Source organism: Neophocaena asiaeorientalis, unplaced genomic scaffold (genome assembly GCF_003031525.2).
Source record: "Neophocaena asiaeorientalis asiaeorientalis breed wild unplaced genomic scaffold, Neophocaena_asiaeorientalis_V1.1 scaffold357, whole genome shotgun sequence".
Classification (NCBI taxonomy): Eukaryota; Metazoa; Chordata; class Mammalia; order Artiodactyla; family Phocoenidae; genus Neophocaena; species Neophocaena asiaeorientalis.
In genome coordinates this window covers 2186401-2198780 of record NW_020173270.1, presented here as the reverse complement: position 1 = coordinate 2198780, position 12380 = coordinate 2186401, and the positions used below count along the sequence as shown (strand labels likewise).

The following is a 12380-nucleotide window of genomic DNA, read 5'->3' as shown; positions in this document are numbered from 1 at the left end:
GGGAGCGCGCCGAGTAGGGCGGCCGGGAGCGCGTAGGAGGGAGGGGCTGCTTCTCCGCGGCTGCGCCTGAGGACCCCAGACACCCAACCGGTCGGGCTTCGGGGGGAATCCCTTGGGGTCCCGAACTCAGCCTCACCTCCTCTCCCCAACCCCTGCCATACACACCTGCCCCGGCCCCCACCCCAACTACTTGGTGACCAAGGCCCGCCTGGACGCGGATAGGTTGGGCCCTGGCAACCAGGGGGCGGGACCATCGCGCCTCGTGCCCAATTGACCAATCCGGCCGCTCGGTGTCCCAGGCCCTGTCCTCGCTTTTGCGACCGCAGAGGCAGGCCCCCCAGGATTCTTGGGGCTTCCGCCCCTCTCATACCCAAAGGGTTTTCACAGACCCCAGGAAACCCCGTACCTGGTTGGGCTAGGGGGACTGGTGGGAGAATGTAGCCCTGGGAATGTAGGGGTAGACCCCAGATTTGGGGGAAGAGAGGAAGAAAGGACAAGAGCGAGAGACGGAGGATGGTGAGAGATGACCCAGCCTTCTGCAGGGCAGAGCACCCCCCCCACTCGCCACACCCTCCCAGGTCACACGAAGTCAAGTCAGCAAAGGTTTCCTGGCAGAGCCGGGATTTGTGGGGATGAGATTATGGGGGGCCTGGAGGTGTAAAAACGGGTGCAAGAGGAGCCGAGAAGATCCCGTCTGAGGTTTCCCAGCCCAACCTGAGGGAGTAAGAGGTGTCATTTTGGTGACCCGCCAAACTGGTGCAGAGGCCTCATGGAGGACCTTGGTAGGGGACTGTGGCATTGAGGGGGTTGAAGCAAGAAGAGGAAGATGGCCATCCTCAGCTGCCCAGAGCTGGCCAACAGTGCCAGGTGCCCTCTTGCACCTCTGCTTATACTCAAGGCCACAAGGCTCCCCACACACACACTCACACACACTGTGCTCTCTGCCCCCAAGCCCCATCTCTTCAGACTCTTAGCCACTCACTACCCCATCCCAAAGAACCAGCTCCTTCTGCCTCACCCTTTCCCCCATCACATTTGTACATACATACACAAACACAGCGTATCCACCGTATGATTCCATTTATATAATGTTCTGGAAAACACAAGCTAATCTATAGTGACAGAAAGCGAATCAGTGGTTGTTGGGGACCACCGGGGGAGGGAAACTTTTGAACCACCAATTGAAGCCACTCTGATTGATTCCTCACCCTCAGAAACTATGTGAGACAATAAATTCTTGTTGTCTTAAGGTGCTAGGTTTGGGGGCAATTTGTTACACAGCACAGTAATATGTAACTACCTCAGGCTCAGAAAACCTTAAAAGCTGGGTATAACATATCAAGTGTTGGTGAGAATGTGGAGAAATTGGAACAGTTGTACTGTTGATGGGAATGTAAAATGGTGCAACCACTGTGATTCCACTTATATGGGGTCTCCAGAGGATTCAAATTCATAGAGATGGATGGTAGAATGGTGGGTGCCAGGAGCTAGGGAGAGGAATGAGAAATACGAGTTCAATGGGGACAGAGTTTCAGTTCTGCAAAACAAAAAACGTTCTGAAGATGGATAGTGGCGATGGTTGCCCAACACTGAATGTACTTAATGGCACTGAGCTGTAAACTTAAAAATGGTTAGGATGACAAATTCTATGTTATGTGTGTGCTCTACCACAATTGTTTAAAACCTGGACAGTGTTCACAAACTACCTGCAGGAATGTAAAGGGGGCAGGCTTTCTGGAGGACAACTGGAAAGCATTGTATGCGTGTCATATGACTGAGACATTCCACTCAAGCATCTGTACCTGTGGCAGTGCCATACAGCTCCTTCCATATCTCCTGAGCACCCACAGTCCCCACCTGCAGGAAAGTCAGAAGTGTCAGGGCCTCAACACTCTCTCCATCCCCCTCTCCAGAGCAGCCCTCAGCCACGACAGGCAGGAGCTGGTACATCAATGCTTCAACTCCCTCAACTCTTGGGTGGGAAAACTTGGAGGTGTGTCCTCCACCATCTCCCAGAGCTCCCCAGCACAATGGAACCACAGTTGCCCATACTGGCAGCCTGCTCCTTCACCCTCATTAACACTACTGGCTTCCTTCCCTTCCCCACTGCCTCACCTTCCAGAGAAACTATTTGCATCTAATTCCTTGCCTCAGGATCTGCCTCTAGAAGGGCCCGAACTAAGCATCCATCCGTCCATCATTTACTGAATGCCCACTGTGCGCCAGGCACCATCCCAAGTGCTGGGGACACAGTAGGGAACAGAAGAGACACGTGTCTGGGGATCATGGGGCTTCGATTCCAGTCACCACAGAGACTCTTGCACAAGTGTGCAAAGCGTCGTTTATGAAAACACTTATCCCAACATAAAGCTGGAAACAAACCGCCAGGGTATGGATCTCAAGGAGCTTCTCCCGAGGCTAGAGGAAAGGGAGAAACTATTCACCTCAAAAGGCCCCTGCCCCCTAGCTACCACCTCACCTCACCCTACTTTGTTATATACACAGCGTTTGTCACAAACTGACATTACCTTGTTCCTTACTTATTTGCTTCCTTATCTCTGTCTCAGCCAACCGCACTCCACCCCCCCCCACACACACACCAAATAGAGCAGAAGCTCTGAGAGAGAAGGTTTGCCTTTGGGTAGCCTGTGGTCGAGCCCACAGGGACTTCTTCAAGGGTCGCGCCCATTGCAGGGTTTCACGGGGGAACTGAAGCTTAGGGGATCCCAACCCTCAAGGTTTCGGAGTGTCTCTACCCTGGTGAACTTGTTTTCTTTTTCCCCATGGGAGATGGGGTCTCACTCTGCCACCTGGTCCAGGTCCCCTCTCCCTTGAGTTTTGCAGACAGGGCAGATCAAGGTCAACTGTCGCCTAAGACGCAGCTCAGGCCTCCCAAAGTGGGGAGGAAATCGTGGGGTCGGGGGGGAGGCAGAGTCTCCCTTTGAGAAGCCGGCCTTCCAGACTGGACTCCAACCCCGGCTCCCAGAGCCCTCTGACCCCCGTGCCCAACCCCACCAGGACCCGAGAGAGGCTCACTCCCTCTCCTCCCCCAGTGGAGAGCTTCCCCTGGCTGGGTGGTCAGAGCAGGAAGGGGGAAGCGCCGTGCCCTCTCTTGGGCCCTGGTCACTGATTCCTTGGTTGAGCCTCCAGGCCAGGTAGCTGCACCTGGGAGTGAAGGGAGGAGGAGGGGAAGGAGGACTTCCACGCGTTCCTGACAGGGTCTATGCAGCTGGGCTCCCGGAAGCGTGCCTTCAGGTCGGCTTTGGGAGCCCAGCGCCTCCAGCCCTCCTCAGTTTCCCCCGTGCCAGGTTTGCCTCACTGAAGCGGAGCCCAGAATTCTACGGTCCCCGCTCCTCCGACCAGCCCCTCGCCCACCTCGGAGACATCAGGATTAGGATCGTCCTCCTCCTGCGATCCCGCGGTACCAGGAGTCGGGGTCGACCTGTGAGCGCCCTAAGGGAGGCGGGGCCGAGACGGCTGGTGGGCGGGGCCTGGAGAGGCGGAGCTGCTCCCGGCTCTTGTCCAGCTCGCCCGTCCGCCCGCCCTGACTCACCCAGCCCGTCCCGCGAACTCTGCGGGAGTCCCGGCCGCTCCGCTCCCAGAGACACAGGAGTTGGAACAAGCGTCCGGCCCGTGAGGTGAGTAGGTGGCTCTCCGCCCCTGGGGACCAGGTGGCGGGGTGAGGATCTGGCCCACGGGAGGACCGCCCCAGGTGCGGCTGGCCCTGTGACCTGAGCCCAACGCTGTCCGGGGCACAGAAGGAGCTGGGGGGGTGGGCTGGGGGGGTGCAGAGAGAGGCCCCGCCCTGGCCAACCCAAGGGCGCCTGTCAGGGAGCCCGGCAGGCCTGGCCAAGGACGGAGTGAAGATAAACAGGCTGGGGTCCACCCGAGGGTCTTGACCGTGCTCCCCTCTCCTCCGCTGCTGACGACTCAACCCTGTGAGCCCCTCAATTCCCAGAACCCTACCACTTGGGAGCCTCACCAGGCTGTCCCTTCTGGGACTCTTGAACCTCAAGACTCCCCAGACCCCCCTAGTCCTGGCAGGACAGCTTGGAAAAGTACTGGGTTGGGAGTCCCCAGGCCTGGGGCCCAGAGCAGGATCTGCTACTACGGGGCCACCCTCCCCCACCGGGGCCACCCTCCCCCACCCAGGCCACAGTTTCTCGCTTGTGTAAAAGTCCAAAGTTGGACCCTGTGTCCTCCCAGATCCATTTCAGGGCTGACAACAGTCACTGTTTCTTCTTTGCCCCTCAGCATGGACTGTGGGTAGGGACGGTGTGGGATGGCGCGCTGGTCCAGGAGCACCCGCCACCGCCACGTGGTCAGAGGCAAGCGGGGGGCTTGGGGAAGGCCTGAGAGGGAAGCAGAAGCAGGGTGAGGCATGGGTGAGCGGAGCTAAGGCTGGGTAGGGGGCATGTTCCTGGCCCTAGGCTGAGGAGGACAACTCAGCCTGCTGGGCAGAGCAGCCGTCCTCCCTCCATTTCTTCTCTGCCTGAAGGAACCCCTTCTGAGGTTCTTTTGGCAAAGATGCTTTAACTCAGCGAGACGTTCTCGCTCAACAACGTGATCAGACAGACGGGACTTGGGGGAGTCTCGCCTCGAATGCCACTTGTCACAAGCTGTGACACGTTGAGCAAGTTATTTCACTCTCCTGAGTCTGGAAAAGGAGGGTCCCAACATCCACACTCCCAGAGCTGGGAAAAAACGAAACACTGAAGGCATCTGGTGGTCATAAGTTCTCTGCTCCCACACCCCCATGAAGCCTTCTCCCCAGGCCCTCCCACCAGCCCTGTTCAGACACAGGGGGACCAGCCTTGTGTCTGGGGAAACTTAATGGCAGGTTCGGGATGATCAAGATTGAGTCATGGAGACAGATAATGATAACCCCATGTCTGCTTCTGAGGCTGTTGCGTATACACTTTGCTCTGTGGGTGCATCCCCTGGGCCATCTGCTGGGGACCCTGGGTGTGTCTCTGCCTTCTTGCCTTTGATTGTGGACCCGGGATGGCCAGTGGGGAGCTTCCACCATTGTGAGATGGGTCCTGAAGGGTGGCAAGGACTCGGGGGCAGGCAGTTGGTCCCTGCCCGTCTGTGTGGCATTTTTGCTAACAGTTACCATTCTCAGGTGAAGCAGCTAAGCAGTGTCCCTCGCAGGGCTAGGTGGCCAGGGCAGGGAGAACAGTGGGTGGCCAGAACTGGAGGAGGGCATATGGCCGGCTCCCTGGTCCTGGGTCTCTCCTCAACTTAGTGTGTACTTGCCCTTTGTACACACATGCCCTGAGGTGCACGCTCCAGAATGCCCCCAGGGTGTCCCTTTCGGGTGGCTGCAATTTGGCTCCTGGGGGCTGTTGAGCTGCCCTGAGTGTGTTTCTAGCAGATTCCCTGGTGTTTGAGCCTGAGGCACTGGAGGCATCTTTACTCAGCTTATCGTTTAGGACAGGGTGTGAAACTGAGCACGAGGGATGAGCCATTGGGTGAGGGATCCTGTGCTCTGTCTGCACACCCCCTCGCATGTGCCGGCTGCTGGGTGAGTCAGGGCCTGAGTCAGGAGGCCCCGGAGACTGGGTGTGGGCAGGCGTGTCCCTGTCCCTTACATATTATCCCTGGTACTGAGGTTGGAACCTCTGATGGGATTAAGGGGATTACGGACTGCCCCGACTTCAGCCTGGCGGGTGGGGCCTGCATCCCATATCCCTGCCCACTTCCACCTTGTCCTCACTCAGGAGTAACCCTAAGGCCTTCAAGGGTTGTGGAGACCAAAAAGGGAGGCAAGGAGGTGTCAGAGCGATTGACTGAGGTGTGGGACAGAGGCCAGTTTCCCTCCCACCCAGGAGATGGGTGGGAGGCTGGAGGACCAGCTGGTGGCCCAGATGCCTCCCTTCTTTGCCCAGCCTGTGCCCAGTGACAGGCTATCAGGATGAGGACCGCAGGCCGCAGGAAACCTGCCTGATATAAAACAGGATCTTTATATTTGGGAGCATGGATGCTGGGGAGGGGGGCAGAGTGCCTAGGAGCCCCCTCAGAGGCGGTGAGGGGCTTGCTGCCTCCCTTTCCTTCACCCCTCCAGCCTCAGAGGTGGGGGAAAAGGCTCCCGACTGCCTGTCGGGGAGGGTGATGTCCCAGCCCGTGGCCCACGCCCCCGTGTGACTTGCGCCTAGTTGTCTGTATCTGGAATAATGATACCTTGGTCTAAAATGAAAGCCTGGGACAGACAGAGTGGGCTGGCCGCCCAGGAGCCTGGCAGCCCAGCCCTGTCCCAGTCGTAGGTGTCACCCTGGCTCTCTCCCTGTGAGTTTTCCATTTCCTGATCCTCTGCCCTGTCCTCACGCCCCCCTGCCCCTGACTCTCAGAGGCCAGGTCTCTGTTTTCTGCCGTAGATCCTAGGCACTTGCCCCACTAGAAACCCAGGTGTCCTAGTCACTCCCACCCCCCAGGGCTGACCAGCCTTCAGCTTTGCCACTCCCTGCCCCTGGGGCCCGAAACCAGAGCCAGGCTCCAGCCGGCTTTTCCGGTTGGAGGTTGGAGGTGGTGCCCGGAGCGCCCCTGAAGGGGGTGCGGGGCCCATGCCCCGGAAGTCTCCGAGTCTCTGGGACTCTCTCTGGTCCAGTGGTGGAGGGAGCCGGGGGCTGGCCGCCTGGATACCGGGTGCCTGGGGTCAGAGAAGCAGAGCGAAGTGTTTGCAATTGGCCTCAAGGGTGGGAGGAGATGCCTGGGCTCCGGGAAAAGGCCACACGGGCAAGCTGTGGGGCAGCGGCCCCGTGGACTGCCCCTCCTGAGCTCTGAGGGCAAGCAGAGTCCGACCGAGGCAGGGGTCCCTGGGAGCAGAGGTGGTGAGGACAGTAGTTGCCCGGCTCCAGGAAGGAGGCATGGTCTGTGGGGGGAGGGGAAGGAAGCGCACAGCTTGTGGGTTCTGCCAGAGTTTGGCAGGGCCGAGCGCGGATTGGGAGCAGATGCGTGTGTCTGGCTCTTCTGGGGACCCGGCGCCGGGAGCCCTTTCCTGAGGGTCTCTCTCTGCACCCTCCACTTCCTGCTCTCCCACAGGCGGGATGATTCCGGTGGCGGAGTTCAAGCAGTTCGCGGAGCACCAGCCCGCCTTCAAGGTGCTCAAACCTTGGTGGGACGTGCTGGCCGAGTACCTCACCGTGGCTATGCTCATGATCGGGGTCTTCGGCTGCACCCTCCAGGTAAGGGGCGGGGCAGGGGCGGGGTCTCTAGGGGCGGGGTCTGGGAGGTTCCGGAAGTCTTCCGTTACCGTCTCTTAGTTCTGGAGACTGGAAGTCTGAAATCAAAGTGTTGACAGGGTTGGTTCCTTCCGAAAGCTGTGAGGGAGAATGTGTTCCACGGCTCCCTTCTAGCCTCTGGTGGCCTCAGGCATTCCTTGGTTTACAGATAACGTTCTCCCTGTATCTTCAAAGCATCTTCCGTGTGTGTGTGTGTGTGTGTGTGTGTGTATGTGTGTGTGTGTATGTCTGTGTGTCTGTGTGTGTCTGTGTCCAGATTTCTCCCTTTTATAAGGCCAGAGTCCTATTGGGTTAGGGCTCACCCCCAATGAGCCCATCTTAACTTGATTACATCTGCTCTGCAAAGACTATTATTTCCAAACAAGGCAACATTCACAGGTATTTGGGGGTTAGGACTTCAACATCTTTTCGAAGGACACAAATCAACCCAGCCCTTTTTTTCAGACAAAGTCCGATGCTCAGAGGTTTATTGACTCTTCCAAAGCTGGGGAACAAACTGGGGACAGTTGGGGGTTGATGGAAACCCCTCTTGCCTTCAGCCTGCTTCCTCCTCCACCCCACAACTTCCCAGGCCGCCCCAGATCCTTCACCATCTTTCACCCTCTCTCCCATCCCCAGGTGACACAGGACAAGATCATCTGTCTGCCCAGTCATGGACCCCGGGAGAACTTATCAGAGGCCCCGTGCCAGCAACTGCTACCGCGGGGGGTCTCCGAGCACGTGGGGGACCTCCGGGAGTTGAGCGGCCTCAGGAACAACCTGGACCTGCAGCAATACAGCTTCATTAACCAGCTCTGCTACGAGACGGCCCTCCACTGGTACGCCAAGTACTTCCCCTACCTGGTCGTCATCCACACGCTCAACTTCATGGTCTGCACCAGCTTCTGGTTCAAGTTCCCCGGCACCAGCTCCAAGATCGAGCACTTCATCTCTATCCTGGGCAAGTGTTTCGACTCTCCGTGGACCACGCGGGCCCTATCCGAGGTCTCCAGGGAGAACCACAAGGGACCTGCCGCCACCGGGCGGGCAACGGTGACCACGGCAGCGGCGGCGGCAGGACCGGGGAAGGCAGGTGAGGGTGAGAAGGAGAAGATGCTGGCGGAGCCCGAGAAGGTGGTGACGGAGCCACCGGCTGTCACCCTGCTGGACAAAAAGGAGGGTGAGCAGGCCAAAGCCCTGTTTGAGAAGGTCAAGAAATTCCGCGTGCACGTGGAAGAGGGGGACATCCTGTACACCATGTACATCCGGCAGACGGTGCTCAAGGTCTGCAAGTTCTTGGCCATCCTGGTCTACAACCTCGTCTACGTGGGGAAGATCAGCTTCCTGGTGGCCTGTAGGGTGGACACCTCAGAGGTCACGGGCTATGCCAACTTCTGCTGCAGCCACACCAAGGCCCACCTCTTCTCCAAGCTGGCTTTCTGCTACATCTGCTTCGTGTGCGTCTACGGGATCATCTGCTTTTACACACTCTGCTGGCTCTTCCACCGGCCCCTCAAGGAGTACTCCTTCCGGTCCGTGCGGGAGGAGACGGGCATGGGCGACATCCCCGACGTCAAGAACGACTTCGCCTTCATGCTGCACCTCATCGACCAGTACGACTCGCTCTACTCCAAGCGCTTCGCTGTCTTCCTCTCCGAGGTCAGCGAGAGCCGCCTGAAGCAGCTCAACCTCAACCACGAGTGGACGACCGAGAAGCTGCGGCAGAAGCTGCAGCGCAACGCCTGCGGCCGGCTCGAGCTGGCCCTCTGCATGCTCCCGGGGCTGCCCGACACGGTCTTCGAGCTCAGCGAGGTGGAGGCCCTGCGGCTGGAGGCCATCTGTGACGTCACCTTTCCCCCAGGCCTCTCGCAGCTGGTGCACCTGCAGGAGATCAGCCTGCTCCACTCTCCGGCCAGGCTGCCCTTCTCCTCGCAGATCTTCCTGCGGGACCACCTGAAGGTCATCCGGGTCAAGTGCAAGGAGCTCCGAGAGGTGCCCCTCTGGGTGTTCGGGCTGCGCAGCCTGGAGGAGCTGCACCTGGAGGGGCTCTTCCCCCCGGAGCTGGCCCGGGCAGCGACCCTCGAGAGCCTCCGGGAGCTGAAGCAGCTGAAGGTGCTGTCTCTGCGGAGCAACGCCGGCAAAGTGCCCGCCAGCGTGACCGACGTGGCCGGTCACCTGCAGCGGCTCAGCCTGCACAACGACGGGGCCCGCCTGCTGGCACTGAACAGCCTCAAGAAGCTGGCGGTGCTTCGGGAGCTGGAGCTGGTGGCCTGCGGGCTGGAGCGCATCCCCCATGCCGTCTTCAGCCTGAGCGCACTACAGGAACTGGACCTCAAGGACAACCACCTGCGGTCCATCGAGGAGATCCCCAGCTTCCAGCACTGCCGCAAGCTGGTCACACTCCGGCTGTGGCACAACCAGATCGCCTATGTCCCTGAGCACGTACGGAAGCTCCGGGGCCTTGAGCAGCTCTATCTCAGCCACAACAAGCTGGAGACACTGCCCACCCAGCTCGGCATGTGCTCTGGCCTCCGCCTGCTGGACGTCTCCCATAACGGGCTGCACTCCCTGCCGGCCGAGCTGGGCCTCCTCCAGAACCTGCAGCACCTGGCTGTCTCCTACAACGCCCTGGAGCTTCTGCCCGAGGAGCTCTTCTTCTGCCGCAAGCTGCGGACGCTGCTCCTCGGCTACAACAACCTGAGCCAGCTCTCGCCTCAGGTGGGGGCCCTCGGGGCCCTCAGCCGCCTGGAGCTCAAGGGCAACCGGCTGGAGGCGCTGCCGGAAGAACTCGGCAACTGTGGGGGACTGAAGAAGTCGGGGCTCCTGGTGGAGGACACCCTTTACGAAGGGCTGCCGGCAGAGGTGCGGGACAGGATGGAGGTGGAGTGAAGCCAGGGAGGGGCAGGTTGCTGTAGAGGCCTTCCGGGTGCTACCACCCTGGAATCTCTACTGTTATCTTCAAGGGAGGGGGCCAAGTGAGCCCAGGCCGGGACAGGAGGAGCAGACGTGCCAGGCTGGTGGAGCCCAAGGCAAGATCCTAGGATTGGTTTGCCTGGGAGGCTGTGGATCTAGGGTGGAACATCCTGGAGGGATTAACTCAGTCATAAGACTCTCAGAGCAAAACCACACCTGTGTCTTTGGCTAGCTTGCCTGCCCCCAGCCCTGGGCCAGAGCTGCGGCTCCCCCAACCCACTCCGAACATTCTGGCTCAATCAATGCCACATATGGGGGTGGGGCTCATCCCAATGGGACTTCAACCCTCTCTTCCTGACCAAAACAGCTTACATCTGGGGTTCTCTCCCAAGGAGGGGACACAGACACAACGGACAAGCTCCCCCCTCCTCCACCCCCAACTTGGATGTTAATCCCCTATTTTTTTTTTCATTTATTTATTTTTTTGCGGCACGCGGGCCTCTCACTGTTGTGGCCTCTCCCGTTGCGGAGCACAGGCTCCGGACACGCAGGCTCAGCGGCCATGGCTCACAGGCCCAGCCGTTCCGCAGCATGTGGGATCTTCCCGGGCCGGGGCACGAACCCGTGTCCCCTGCATCGGCAGGCGGACTCCCAACCACTGCGCCACCAGGGAAGCCCAATCCCCTATTTATAAGTTGTTTGCTATGGACACCTGAACTCAGAAAAAATGGTTTTCATATTTGGCTAGGCATCAAAATCAACATCACCAAAACAAAACATCCCAGGCCCCACCCCTGAAAGACTGACTCAGGAGCTTTGCCTGGAGGCCAGGAACTTGCCGGTAAATATAAGCATCCCAGGTAATTCTGACAAAGACAGTCCCAGGCCTGTGTGTTGGAAAATGCTGACCTACAGAGTCAGGTATCTGGGTGTCTAGAGCAGGGATTCTGAACTTTTGTTTAGATCCCTAGATGCTTTGAGAAACCTGATGAGAGCTGGGCACCTCCTTCCTCAGGAAAATGCTCACGTATGTGAAAAGTTCTGCAAACAACTTGAGGCAATCAGCAGATTCCCCCAGATCCCCTAGAGGGCTGTTTATGGACAGCCTAAGGATTGGAGACCCCAGGTTAAGAACACCTGCTGTGGAGGGTACATTTTTCTGAAGACAGGCTGGGACTTTGTCTTTCACATGTTCCCTATGCGAGGGAATGTATATCAGTGGGTGCTTAATAAATGATACTAACTATGAGAACTAGAATCTTGATCCTTGTGTCCACTCCTGTCAGTCTAAGCCTTCGATTCCACCAGACCAAGTACAGGGAAGTGGCGACAGTCACATTCCAGAATCAAGGGTATCAGTGCATCCCGGAAGCAGAGGCAGAGAGAGACCTCAGCTAACCAGGAGAAATCAGGTGGCATCGTCTGCCTAGGTTTTTTCCTGGAGAACTGCTCTTCCTCTACCTTCCCTGTTAGTCTCCCGGCTCCACAGTTTTGGATCTGCTCCACCTGTAAGTTGTCACCAGAGGAGTCGCCACAAGCCTTCAACGCCCATCACAGTGTCCCTGTGCTGGAGCGGGCAGGACACAGCCTGCCCAACCCTGACTTCCTGGGATCACCACCTCCATGGTGTCTGCAAAATGCGAGCCTCCTCCTGGCACCAGAGAGCAGAGGCAAGGTGCTCTCCGGGGGCCCCAGGGTTCCAGATGGGGACATTTTCCCAGCACTCTTCAGACCAGCTAAAGAAAATGTGTAGGCCGCGGAGGCGCCAGGTAGAGGCACCAAACCCCGGGGCCTATCTTCTGCGTTGTCCAGGAGCTGGGAGCAAATTTTGGGGGCAGGGCAGTTGAGGGGAGTCTTAAAATGTCCCACGCAAGTCTGATTTGGAACTCTCGGACCTTGACCTTGGCCCCCCTACCGGCCCCCCAGTCGCCGAGGGCAGGGGTCACGCCACTGGATTCCCAGGGTCCTGACAGTGGCCCGAGCCCTACCCCGCCCATCCTACATGTCCTCGGCTAACCCTGAGCCTGCTGAAACGGAAAGGGCTTGCCCCGGGTGCCTAATTATGGTGAGGAGGCAGCAATTAAGCATAACAGGGATCCTAATGAAGCACTGTCTGAGATGAGAAAGGCAGTTCCGAGAGGGAGTAGGTGCCAGCGATGGCCGGGCCGGGAAGAGAAAGAACGAGGCTGAGGACACACAACCATGGCGACCACCGGGGACAGCGACAGGAAAAAAAAAAAAAAAAAA

The 12380-nt window shown here is 58.5% G+C and overlaps 2 protein-coding genes across 2 annotated transcripts in view; one reads left to right on the top strand and one right to left on the bottom strand.

Moving 5' to 3' along the window:
* PRR36 (proline rich 36) overlaps positions 1-6565 on the bottom strand; it is an 11099-nt gene extending 4534 nt beyond the window's left edge. Inside the window, 4 exon segments of the mRNA XM_024746010.1 lie at positions 1803-1857; positions 3376-3453; positions 4234-4352; positions 6442-6565. Coding sequence (XP_024601778.1) covers positions 1803-1857; positions 3376-3453; positions 4234-4352; positions 6442-6565 — 376 coding nt within the window.
* On the top strand, positions 3559-10622 carry LRRC8E (leucine rich repeat containing 8 VRAC subunit E). The gene is made up of 3 exons (XM_024745692.1): positions 3559-3638; positions 7042-7184; positions 7860-10622. The coding sequence occupies exons 2-3, from the start codon at positions 7047-7049 to the stop codon at positions 10107-10109; spliced, it is 2388 nt and encodes a 795-aa protein (XP_024601460.1). The 5' UTR covers positions 3559-3638; positions 7042-7046; the 3' UTR covers positions 10110-10622.
* Positions 10623-12380: the final 1758 nt, after the last annotated feature.

What these genes read in the sequence shown, in the direction of transcription:
- LRRC8E (XM_024745692.1), top strand. Translation starts at nt 7,047, where the DNA reads ATGATTCCGGTGGCGGAGTTCAAGCAGTTCGCGGAGCACCAGCCCGCC. An exon ending in TCTTCGGCTGCACCCTCCAG is followed by an intron (nt 7,185 to 7,859) that starts GTAAGGGGCGGG and finishes TCCCATCCCCAG; the next exon opens with GTGACACAGGACAAGATCAT.